Source organism: Protopterus annectens, chromosome 13.part0 (assembly GCF_019279795.1).
Source record: "Protopterus annectens isolate FY-2018-M chromosome 13.part0, PAN1.0, whole genome shotgun sequence".
NCBI lineage: Eukaryota > Metazoa > Chordata > Ceratodontiformes > Protopteridae > Protopterus > Protopterus annectens.
In genome coordinates, this window is record NC_056747.1 from 925,416,751 (window position 1) to 925,430,677 (window position 13,927).

Here is a 13,927-nt window from a genome sequence, read left to right on the forward strand (position 1 = left end):
GCTACACACTCATACTAAGAAGAAGCTAATACGAGATGAGCGGGTAGAGAGTAAGAAAAATTTATGAAGAAAAATATTCAAAAGGAGATTTTAAATAGGCAAAAAACTTACTTAGAATAAGCCAAGGCTTGTGAGAAACGTTGAACCCATCTGACACCCACAGCGGCAAACAAGATCTGAGGTAATTTTGAGAGGAGCATTATTGGTAGAGCCTGGCTTGAGAGTTTGGAAGGTGCAAGCTGAAGCAAACAGCTGAGTCGTTTCTGAGGTTCGGAACAGAGCCCACAGTCAAGGACTGAGTGAAGACTGACAACATCAGATAAAATGTTCAATGTTTTATTGTTGATGAAGAGTCATTTGCGGAATATACTCTTTAATGCATAAACATAGATCTTCAATTTACTATGTCTTTCTATTACAGACTTTTGTCCAAAGTCCTCGCAAACTGAGCATGACACATCCAGATGTGAGGGGGCAAGACAGCACACAGATTTATTGTGTATGTTAGAATTGGGAAGTTTATGTGTACAAGACACACACTTCTTAAAGCAAGCCAGTTTGTCAGCCATAATGGAAAGGCTGTTGAATTCAACACACTTGTCAAAATATGGAGAAAAAAACAACAATAAAAACATTCTAAAAAGTATTCTAAAAGCTATACTACTACTGAGCACTACAAATTACGCTAACTATAAGTACTTGAATTTTTTGAACTATCAGAAACTACCCAATGCTATGTAACAAACACTAAGAAATACTACTGTCTTTTTTTAACTACAGGGGAAAAAAGAAAACAGGATAAGGAAGGTACTTACTTGAGATGTTTAACTAAGGTAAACTCTTATCCGAGTTTGTAACAAAAGTTTTTCTAACACCTGCACCCAAGCACTAAAGATCTACCCGGCAATGAAGGTGGCAAACAAGATCTGAGACAGATTGTTCTGCATGCAGGTATTATGGATAGGGGAGGAGCCTGAACACCAGATCCAAAGTTCTGAAATGGCCGAAGCTGGATCTGAAACCCATCTGTTGAGGAACAGATGGAAAAGACAACATCAGACATATAGACTTAAGGTACTTACAGCTTCTACTCCACAATACCACACTATAAAGTAGAAGGTTACGTTTGTGGTACACACACACACAAACACACACTCACATTTACTACTGAGCAGGTTACTATACTGTTATTGCACTTGAAACTACTCATTTAGATTATCTGTAACTATTAGTTACTCCATCTGGATCCATTGTGTTACAATACCCATTACTCCCTGTTTTTTACTTGCTACGTAGAAACCCCATTAATCTATTAAGCCATGTGTTTAAATCTGCCAGTGTTACTGATTTCCTTGTTGATCCCACATAGCCTGCCAGTTTTGAATTTCTTTTTTGCACTAGCAGCTATTACAGTAGTCACTCCTCATTCTTTTATACTTTAGCCATATCCTAGTTTAGCACCTTTTTCTAGCCCAGGCAGTCATCTTTTTTTCTGTCTATACCAAAATAAGTTGTTTACCTATCCTACACCCCTTTGTCTACAGTGGCCAGTATGGAATCTCAGTCAACTCCTTCCCCCTCTGTAGCCAGCTTGACAGCACTGAGTATTTTGATGCAGTGTAGTAACTGCCTCAAGTTTACAGGGAACTCTTCATTACTTCTTCACAATGATTCAGTATGTGAGAGGTGTAAGTACTTACTTAACTTAGAGGCTACCTTCTCACCTCAGAAAACATTCCGTAAGCACAATACATGCACATACACAGCACAGAGCACTTCCATTAAAACAGCTTATGTTGAAGTTATTAACAGAACACAACCTAAGCCTCCCATGCTAAAGACGAACAAACCTCAGACATTAGTTCAGACAGCAACATACCCACTGTTACTCTTCACACATACACCTAGGATCTAAGAGTCAAAAGGGTGCAGACTCTACGCCCTTATGGTCCACTGAGACTGCATCAAACCACCTGAATGTTTTAGTAATAGTTGACTCTACTGTAAGTCATAGGGGCACCACCCTCTTCAGGCTGGATAAGAATAGAGTGCCAGTTGTCTTTCTGGGGCCAGGATCCAGGATTTAACAAGGGCTCTTACATCCTTCCATTCTGATAAATATGATTATGATCTGATAGTGGTCCACGTGGGGGTGTGAATGACCTCAGACCTTCTATCCAGAGAGACATGCAGGGGGATGTGACTGAGCTTACTGTGCATGTATTTGAGGCAGGAAAAACAATGGTCTTGACTGGTATTTTGCCATCACCTAGAATGATATCGAGCTTCACAGACAAGACAATTGGCTTTAATAACTGGCTATGTAGTTGGTGTCATTCTAGGGGGATCCAGTATATGTCAGCTTGAGATGAGATGGCAGACAAGTCTTTCTGTTTTGCCAGGGATGGCCTGCATCTCTATTACCAAGGTTTTCTCATTCTGGCTAAAGCCTCCGTCTTTTAGGCACAGTCCATCTGATGGACATTTCAACCTAGTAAATTCTAGTTTGGAGCACATTGATGTGGCTCTATTCAATGTCAGGAGTCTTAAAAAAAATGCCTGAACTTGAGGCTCTCCTGCAACTTGAACACATTCATGTGTGTAGTTACATAAACATGATTTCCCAGCAATGAAAGTACTTTATCTTTTCCTGGGTATAATGGCTATCATGTCTTCAGACAATACCTTGCAATTCTGGCACAGTATCAGTTTTTGAACCTAAATAAATAACCAACCACCACAGAAGGTCAGAATCAACACTTTAATAGGAAAAATAAAAACAATGTGCACAAACGGTAAGCGCTTCACTACTTTACGCAGCTTCCTCAGATCCTTCTGTGGTGGTCAGTTATTTATTTAGGTTCATATTCATTTTTATTTTGAATACACCAAACTTTGTCTGTGAGCACTATTGATTTGTTTGCTCATTTACAGTATCAGTTTTTGTCAAGGATATCATCACCTCATCACCGATTCCTTGGGATACCACATTTGAACTCCCAGAAGTCCAAATCTCCATTAATCAATGCTAATTACCACTTCATTGCTAACTACCCTCTATATCTCCTTCCGAGCATGACAGCTATCTTAACACATTAGCTAAAATTCCCATTAAACTCAACAGCTTTTTACTAGGGATTTCAACTATACACCAATAAACTCTCTGACCTATACTGCCAATGGTCAGTATGCCTAGCACTTTCTTGACATTATAAATGATAACACTGTTTACAAATAGTTAGCCATCCTACTAGAGGCCCCAATAACCTGGACCTAGTCCTCACAATTATGGCCACTTCTTGTACATCTCCATATGTATCATCATGCCTTACTAAACCAGACCGTAATTTAGTAGTGTCCTTTTCCTTTAAAACTGGTGGCACTTATCCTGTAAATAATTCTATGTTTAGGGACTTCTCAAAAGTAAATCTTCTTCAGTTACTTGATGACTTACATAAATTCTGCTGTAATCCTCCACTGAAGGATCCTACTGTTAAAGCTGCTACCTTTGCCTCTGACTTCTACTACCACTTAAAACGTATTGATAAGACAGTCCTTATCCACACCAAATATAATGACTAATTTAATACAACTAAATTATATAACAAGAGAAAAAAACTGCTTAATGTTTACAAGCGGTCTCACTCTAACTTAAGAGCACACTTAAGCAAACTACCACAGAGCTTAAGGGAACCATTAGAAAGCTCAAATCTGAGTATGAACTTAAAATAACCACTAAAACTAAGATAACTGCAAATCTTTCTTTAACTATGTCAGAAAGTTAAGAACTAACAAAGTTTCAGAGCTAGTCCACAATACTACTACACTCAGACAGAAAAATAAAAAGCTAATATCTTAACTAATAAATCTGGTGTAAATTTCACCACATCCACAGTTATACCTGCTCCACAGGTTGCACAATCCCAGCCACACACTAATTACTATGGAACAAATTCTTTCAGCCCTCTCAAAAACTATGAATACTTCATACATGGGACCTGATAACATACAGGTTGCCTGAGTATCAGTGCCAAATGTGGTCTTTCTGTACCCCCTATGTAACCTGTTTAATCCAGGCCTCTCCACTAATTTCATTCCTGAAGCCTGGAAAAAAAGCCACTGTAATGGCCTAAACATGGACCCTGGAAACTACAGACCCATTAGTCTCACTAGCCCCATATGTAAAGCTATGGAGCGCATTATCTCAGACTTCATTAATATGGACATTGAGAATCGCATAACCCTGGACTCTTATCAATTTGGCATTGTCAAAGGATGGTCCTGCCTCTTTAACCTCATTTTTTTAAAGTATCTGAAGCTGTGGATAGTGGTCATGCACTGCATACAGCATATCTAGACCTAGCCAATACCTTTGACACTATTCTCCATGGAGGTATTACTGATAAACTTGTAAATATAAATATAAATCCTTATACTGTACAGTGGATAGCTAACAGAACCCATGTGGCTAGTCACAGGACCCACTGTTACCACTGGTGTTCCACATGGCTCAGTTTTGGGACCTATGCTATATGGCATACATTTCTCAGACCTTCAGGCCAGCATTCCTGGCATATGGTTAACTAGGTTTGCAGAAGACTGTGAACTGGGTATTGTTATTCAATTTTCAACAGATTTATAATTGTTACAACATGGGTTACTCAATGTTAACAACTGATGCAATGACAATGTAAAATGTAAAAAATGTAGCAAAGCTCATTTTGGTAAACAAAACAGTTTTACTAACACATATAAATAATATAAATAATACACACCCAAATCAAGATCTGTTGTAATGGAGCTAGGCAGTCTTGCTGATAATTCTTTATAATTTCTATCTTATTTCTATCAAACCTATCCCCTGCCACTATCTCCTGGTTCGCTAGTTATCTCCGTAACCGCTCCCAGTCCATCAAATGAGATTCAGCTATCTCTCCAGAAATCTCTCCAGAACTTCTAGTACTGATGGGAGTTCCCCAAGGATCAATCCTAGGACCACTGCTTTGCAACATTTTCGCCAATCAGCTATCTAGCTCTACTCCTCACTCACACCTAATGCAATATGCTGATGACTCCACAGTCATCACGATTGCAGACACACTTCTCTTATTCCAGTCTAAAACTCAGGAATCCTTCTTGTCTGTCGAGACCTGGCTCAACCAAAACCATCTAATCCTAAATCCAAAAAAGACCAAACTCCTTCTCTTTCTTCCAAAAACAATGACCCACCTGAAACCAAATTTCTCCATCTCCTCCCACAACACATCCATTATGGTGGACAATCACACTAAACTACTTGGGGTCATCATTGACGACCAGATAAAATTTGACCTGCATGTACTTAACAACATCAAGAAAACCCACCAAAAACTCGGCCTTCTTTGCAGAAACAAAACCTTTCTCTCCCCTCAAGCAAAAATTGCTCTATCACATGCCTGCCTTCTTCCAACCCTTCTCTATGGCTCTCAGATTCTCACCAACCTGCAGACCTATCTTACAACCAAACTTGAATCCACCTTTAACAAAGTAGCAAAATTTGCCGCTGAACTTCCCTACACCTCTCACCACTGACTTGCTCTACAAAAACTGAAATAGTTACAGCTCCCTCACAATCGTACTCTCTCCCAGCTCCAAATAATCCACTCCATTCTACACCAGCCCACATTCTGCCCCGCAATATAACCCACCATCTCATCCTACACCCCAACTTGGTCACTCCAGAGCTCTGACCAATACCTTCTCACCATAACTAAACCCAAACTCAACATAAGCAAAAACCTGTACAGCTATTACCCCACCAAACACTGGAATAAACTCCCACTAGACATACGTAACACTACATCCAAACGTCTATTCAAAAAGACTGTGAAAAATCACCTTATCTTAAATAAACTCTGCCTCTGTTCTCAGCCCCCCCGACTAACCCACCTCTCCAGCCCAATCTCTCACTTCTCTTTCTCCTACTAGTACCTAACACTACCTCCTTCCAAACTCACCCTCCCTTCTTCCCCACTAAACCCTTTCCCTACTTCTACCCTCAACTGTCCTTTATTATATCTATCTCCTCAAAGCAGAATGGTCAACTACTGTTGCACTCTTATCTCTCCTTCACTGCTATCAAATCATTCCTTACTAGCTTCTTCTCTCTGCTTTAAATTCAATCTCTCTTGGACTACCTGCCTTATATATACAGCTAGCCAACAATGTATATAATCTGTAATCAGTATTATCATTCTATACTTGTTTTACATTGTTAGGTATTTTTTTGTGTATTAGCAAATATTTTTATTCTTGTAACTTGCATACATTTTGTAACTCTGGAGCTTTTCTCCCTGGGTCTGCACTGAGAAAGGGCCTCGGCCCAGATGGACCAACCCGGTCAACAAATGTCAAATAAATAAATAAAATTTCAAAATGTCTCCACAGTAGTTCAGTAATATGTGGCTAATCTAATGTCTAAAGGCATCTCCACTAGATCCAAAACAGTCTTATTTCCCTTTTACTTATCTTAGGAAGCCATTATTGAGTATAATGCACCTTTTGGCATGTATTTGTCTAAGCATATCCCACAACTTGACAGACCTCAGATTCATAACTAAAAAGATCACTGGCCTTAAAAATTTCAGCCAGCAGAAGAGACTGGCAGCCCTTTCTCTGTACCCAGTCTCTTATAGACTCCTCCTGGAGATCTGTGTCTAGCCTTTTGAGGCATAGAAGATCCAACCCTATTTGACCTTCTATTCCTTCATCAACAGATAAATAAGACACCTTTGGTGTGAGAGATTCATATCCTAATGTATCCTTCTGGATAAAATCTTCCACTACATGTTAAGCAGAATAGCACCCTTCTGCCTTCAAAGTAAGCCTAGATAATTAGATGGGCAGCCTCAAATTCTCCCCGGTCTATCTTGTCTTCCCCTCCTTGAGGCTAGAAAAAACTTCTGAATAGGGATATTTTGTCTAGACTTGAAATGATCTGCAGACTGATTGCCTAGTACTTATCTATGAATCTATAAATCTATGGACAAATAAGGAAGTAACAAGATCAATACTTGGCTGCAGAGAAAGAACAGAATGAACAACACTTTCTAGTTTAAAAGCCCGCATTTGCACTTGTTTCCTGCCTTTCCTGTAACTAGGCTAGTCCAGATACAGACTTGCTGTATCCATGACTGTTTGTAAGCTTCTGAGACCCCCAAGCCTTTCTGTGTTGGAGGGAAGCCTTCTAGCTTACCAGTGGGAGTGGTAAGCACTAGGTAGCCTATCTACCACAGGAGGAGTGGTTTCTGGCCCAAGAATTGTAGTTTATTGGCCGTTCGGGCAGTTTTTCTATCACTTTTATCGTTCTACTTTAAAAGCCAGCGCTTGCACTTGTTTCTCGCCTTTCCTGTAACTAGGCAAGTCCAGATACAGACTTGCTATATCCAGGGCCGTTTGTAAGCTTCTGAGCACCCCAAGCCTTTCTGTGTTGGAGGAAAGCCTTCTAGCTTATCAGTGGTAGTGGTAAGCACTAGTTAGCCTATCTACCACAAGAGGAGTGGGTTCTGGCCCAGAAATTGTAGTTTATTGGCTGTTTGGACAGTTTTTCCATCTCTTTCAACTTTCGGGGTTAAAAGCATGTGTTTGCGATTGTTTTCCGCCTTTCCTTAAACTAGTCTAGTCTAGTCCAGATACAGATTTGCTGTATCCAGGACTGTTTATAAGCTTCTGAGTGGTGCCAAAAAGTCTGCTCTTCAAATTTTCCATTAGATCTGCTAGTTCTCTCCTCTTCTGCACATTTACTAGCTTATTAGTCTAGCACTTTAACAGACTTCTTGTAGCAATTATTGCAGCACACAAAAGTGCTACCAGCACTAAACATTCTATAAGGACTTATTATTAATGCCCTCCCCTCCCGGCATGTCTAAAGGTCAGTTCCCTGTGCTTTCTCCTATTAACCTGGTGAACTTGGGCATCCTGAGGCAATGTAGCAACTGCCTCATGTACACTGACAACTCTCTCCTCTTACCTCCCAACAATCAGACTTGCGAGAGATGCACTTATATATCCAAATTGGAAGCCACGCACTCTCCAGCCAAGACCGGGATAGCTGGTCAAGAGGAGAAGGTCAACACTTGCACCACACCACATGGAACACATAGCCCTCCAGAACACACACCATCACTGCCTTCATATAAAAACACAAAACGCACACCCACCTTTGCGGAGGATCTCAATATAAAACTACCCACACAGCAGAGACCTCCAAGGCAGAAACGCACTCGACCACAACACAGCACTAATCACAAGACACATAACGCTCCTAAACAGTGTGCCACTCAGCCAAAGTCCCTAAGGAAAAACAGCATGCCTAACACACTAGTCATAGGTGACTCGATAGTGAGGCACACTGATGTTCCACTCACTAGGTTGAATAAGGAGAAAGTAACAGTCAGCTACCTGTCAGGTGCCAGGATCTGCCACATAATGCAAGCACTTAGGTCGCTCAACAACAGGTACAAGTATGACTCTATCATTGTACATGTGGGTGTGAATGATCTGAGATGTGCCTCCCTTGACTACGTGAAAAGAGACATGGAGGAACTCTTGGATTATGCAGCCCAGGCGGGTAAGACCCTAGCCATGAGTGGCGTCCTACCATCATCCAGAATGATACCACAGTACAGGCAGAAAATGATTGATTTCAATAATTGGCTAAGTTTCTGATGTCATTCTAAGGGGATCCAGTATCTGTCTGCCTGGGATGACATGATCGACAGACCTCAATGTCTTGCCAGAGATAGCCTGCATCTGTCACTCCTGGGCTTCCAGATACTGGCCAAGGCTCTTGCCACCCCTATAGTGCCTTTTTTAGGCGGTGTTCCAAAGACCAAATTACCACCATAACAGCTACAAATAAATGCAATCTGAGTTATTCTAAATCTCAAAATGCATTCACTCGAAGCACTCCTTAAAATGGAGAACACTGACATTTGTGCTGTAACAGACACCTGGTTCAAGGCAGCAGAAAGCACCCCTGCTCTACCAGGCTATAACTAATTCCACACCTTTCTGCCCCAGAACTTGGACCGAAGCTCCAAAGGCAGTGGTGTTTCCATATTCATAAAGGATGTGCACACCTCCAGATTGGTAGCCCAACATAATGCATCAGAGATACTTCAGGTGCAGCTAACACTGGGTAAGACAGCGATTCAGGTCGTAGCCTGCTACAGGTCCCCAACCATGTCCCAAGACTCACACTCCACATTCCTAAGGACCCTGGAGAATATTAGGGTCCAACCTAACACTCTCATACTGGGCGATTTCAACTACCCCTCCATTAACTGGGAAAACTACTCATGTACCAATACACTTGCCCAACATTTCCTGGAATTCATTAATTCCAATGCCCTGGACCAGCTCGTTCTTACCCCCACTGGAGGTAGCAACATACTTGACCTGGTCATTACTAACATGGGCGACCGTTGCTCTACATCATTAGTCAACTCCTCCCTGCTTAGATCCAACCACAAACTAATCACCTTGGAAATCCACATCCCTCCCACCCACCCTGCTAAAGTAACCACCACCATGAAAAACTTCTCCAAAGCTAACTTCTGGCTCCTAAAAACAGAGGTGGCTAACTTCACAGCACCCATGCAAATGGAGAATAGTTGCATGACCACCAACTCATACACCAATGCACTGTACGAACATGTACACAAATGCATGGATCTCGCCATACCAAATAGAACCAAGACGCTCTCCTCCAAAAAAAGGAAGCCAATCTGGTGGTCCCCTGCCATAAACAAACTCTACAATAGAAGGAGGAAACTGATGCGGAATAAGGTGAAGTCCTAAGACTGGAAAGACTCCCTTATCAGCCTCAACAAAAAGTTGAGATCCCTCATCAAATCTTCTAAAGCTAGCTATGAAAACAGAATTGCAACAGATAGTAAAGACAACCACAAAGCCTCCTATAGTTATGTAAAGAATTTCCACGGCAATACCCAGATTTGCTCTGAGCTACTGCACAATGGTACCTCCAATACCAAGCCAACAGATATTGCCAATATACTGTCCGACAGATTCAGTGCCAACTTTACCCCTCTCTCCCCCAGCAAAGGACCAATCACAATACCAGTAGATTGCCAGGCACCCAGTATTACTGCTACACAGATTAAAATAGCACTGTCCAAGGTCAAGGATACAGCTTCTATGGGACCTGACAATATCCCTGGCTGTGTTCTACATGAACTACAGAATGAACTGGCACCGCACCTGTGTGCCCTGTTCAATCACAGCCTCAACTCAGGCTTTGTCCCTACCGAATGGCACACTGCTACAGTCATCCCTCTCCACAAAGGAAGAGCGACTACAGACCCTGGGAACTATCACCCCATTAGCCTGACGAATCTGATATGCAAAGCTATGGAACGCATCATCATGGACCTAATAAACAAGGGTATATGGAATCTCCAAACTCTGGATCCCACACAGTTTGGTTTTGTGAAGGGTAGATCATATGCCTGCTCAACCTGGTCGACTTCTTTGAGTTAGTCATCAGACCTTTGGATGATGGCAAGTTGGTTCATACAGCCTACCTTGATCTGGCCAAAGCCTTTGATACCATTCCCCACTCAGGAATCAGAGAAAAACTCACTAAGCTAGGCATCAACCCCTATATTACTAGGTGGGTTGCAAACTGGCTTACAGATAGAAACCACAGTGTGAAAGTAGCTGACTCCAAGTCAGACTGCCGACCAGTCACGAGTGGAGTCCCACAGGGTTCAGGCCCGAGTCCTCTCCTGTTTGATATCTACTTCTCTGAAGTCCAGGCCAACACGATGGGACTCTGGCTGACAAAGTTTGCAGACGATTGCAAGTTTGGAGGTATTAACTCCCCAAGTGATGTTGACATCCTACAGAAAGGCCTCACTGAGACCAACGACTGGTGTCAGAACCATGGCCTTAAGCTCAATACCAAAAAAATGTGTCATCATCCCCTTTGGGAAAACCCAGTTCCCATGAATTACCACATCGATGGTAGTCCACAGAACACAGAAGGCACTATAAGAGATCTGGGAACACAGGTTGAAAGGAACCTCTCTTTTGACCACCACATTGCACTGTGGTCAGAAAGTCCTTCTATGTGGCACATCTCATTACTAAGGGTTTTGCATCCAGGAAGAAAGAGGTCATTGTCTCCTTCTACTCTTCCCTCATTAGGCCAATCATAGAGTACAATGCCCCATTTTGCATGTACCTCACTAGACACCTGCAACAACTGGAGAGGCTGCAAAAGTACCTCACAAAGAGGATTCTAGGCCTTAAACACTTGTCCTATATCGGCAGACTCAAAAAACTCCATCTATTCTCTGTCTTATATCACCTGCTTAGAGGCGATCTCTGCTTGACTTACAAAGCCATGTCTGACCCAGCTCTGTTACAAATGCTACATCTAAAGAAATCCTAATCCCTCCACACCACACACTCCAGAGACCTCAACCTCATTACCACAATCAACAGAACAAGCTGGAGGGACAGGTTCATAACCCAGCGACTGTCCATGCTATGGAATAGACTTCCCATACATGTCAAACAGAGCACCTCACTGGCCTTCTTCAAGAGAAATCTTGATGAGTGGATGGGAAATAGAAAATTCACCCCAGGGATCACTCCAGTGGCTCTACTTGATAAAGCCACTGGGAAGTAAGGTCGGGTGTCATGATGCCAGGGTAATCCTATGGGTTAGGCTAGTAAAGGGTCCAGGGCCATTAGCCTAGTACACACCTATGAACTATTTAAAAGAACTGATGTTAAGTGTTTGCCTATGTTGGCAACATAACCAACTTGTGCTACCACACTCCAACACAACAAACTAGTAATGAATGGTGTACAGATACAATGCTATTGAAAAATGGTCAAAATCCGATGCTGTGCTTTAGAGTAAAGCTTATGTGCCCTGGCTTACTGATAAATGATTGCACAAAGTTGGATCAATAGAAAACAGAATATTTGACAGCCTGTAATCTGTTAAATCACACTGGTCAAAAATACATTATATTTGTTTCAGTCACTGCCTAAGGACAACTCCAGACAAAGTATACTAGGTCATAATGATTTTTTTTCTTTTAATTTGTTTACTATAGTTACCTCTTTAATGAATGTTTTCAATGTTTGTATTGCTTTAAAAGTATGTTTATTTTAATATTTTCATCTTGTAATGTATTCTGCAATGGAGATTTTTCTCCCCAGGCCTCTGCTGAAAAATGGCTCATGCTCAGTAGGACAGTCCCGGTCATCAAAAGTTAAATAAATAAATAAATAAATCCTCTTAAAAATGGATAAATAAAAAAAAGTAGTGTATGAAAGTGTCAGTGAAGACAAAACACTTTTTTCTGGTCAGCGAAAGTAGTACAGCTGAACCACAGCACCTTATCTTACCTGTTTATAATCATAAGCTTCTATGCTGCCAAAGATATTGCAAGGCTCTGTCCCGCTGCAGTAATAACATCATCACATGTCAAATAACCCTACTGGAGTATTTCATATGCAATATAAAACATATATCTCATGTGTGAGTGTATGAGTGCACATATTTGACCTATTTAATACCTGACAAACATATAAAATTTGGGGGTGGGCAAATGGTTAAGGTGTTTGCCTTACAAACACAAGGTGCAGGATTTGAGTCTCACAAGGGATAATTGGCTAGGCTTAAAATGGCTCGCAAGGGCAGTTAACTTAGTACTAATCTATGAATCTATAATACTAATTTTAAGGACAAAAATGTAAATAAAAATAAAATCCTCAAATCAAACTAGAGCCATAAATGTGCCAGAAAAAAAATATGCTGCAATCCTTTTGCAGCAAAGAAAAGTCAGATCTCTGGCTGTTTAAAAGAAATGAGAAAAGCAGAGTTGTTCACAGTACAGTTACATGCTGCAGAAAATAATTCACAAATGTTTGATATGGAAAGCATTCAAGTATTCTCTGAAAGTACCATTATAATGCATGAAAACATAATATTTCTGTTTTACTAGCTTAACGTGCCAGTATAATTTATAGTATGGAAAACATATAAAATTTCCATTTTACTTGCTTAAAAGAATACTAATAATTATTTCAAGATATCTCATTTTACCTTTATTGCATTAGCCTTTTGAAACCTCTTCAACTGTCGAAGCCGCATATATTCTGATCTGACCCTCTTTCTCCAGTCAACAGCATCTTTTGCTGGTTGCTTATTATTAGAATGCTGGATTTCCATTTTGTCGTCACCTAAGCACAAATATATTTTTTCAATCAACAGAAACAAAATATGTACTTTAGTAAAAAGAATGTGTAAGATAGTCATATGAAACATCTCCAAGTCAAGCTTTGATTCTGACACCACAGGAAAAACTACAGATGAGATAGAATACAAGTAATACAGTATACAGTAAAAAAGGAACAATCTGCTTAAAAGCCCAGGTTCAAACAATTTATTTTTTTGTATTTTCTGCTGAAAGTAAGTAGCAAGTCACTTAAAAATAAGTCCCCCCCCCCCCCAGGTAAAGTAACAGGGCATGCTCCCATCATCCTCTTTCTACAATATCCTCTAAGCTTGCACAATCTGTGAACAAGTTGACAAGTTTTGACAAAATGATCTATTAATGGGAATGAACTTGATAAACTATACAATAACCCTTAAAAACACAATATAAAGCAGGCTACATATATAATTAATCTTCTTTTACATTACAAGCCAGGTAAATATTGAACATGCTATTAATTTAATACATAAGACAAACACAGGTAAGGTGCTTCTAAATCATGTTGAGAGTGAAAAGGGTGCAATGGATCAGCCTAGCCACCTATTTATCATGTGTATGGATACATAGGTCTGATATGGTGGTGTTCATGATGTTTATAACTGCATTAAGCTACACTTTTAAGAAACAGC

The 13,927-nt window shown here is 40.6% G+C and overlaps 1 protein-coding gene across 1 annotated transcript in view; it reads right to left on the reverse strand.

Annotated features, from left to right (window-relative positions):
* EZH1 (enhancer of zeste 1 polycomb repressive complex 2 subunit) overlaps nt 1-13,927 on the reverse strand; it is a 3,086,757-nt gene that overhangs the window by 2,590,155 nt on the left and 482,675 nt on the right. Inside the window, exon 2 of the mRNA XM_044054680.1 lies at nt 13,127-13,263. Coding sequence (XP_043910615.1) covers nt 13,127-13,263 — 137 coding nt within the window. The remainder of the gene's footprint in view (nt 1-13,126; nt 13,264-13,927) is intronic.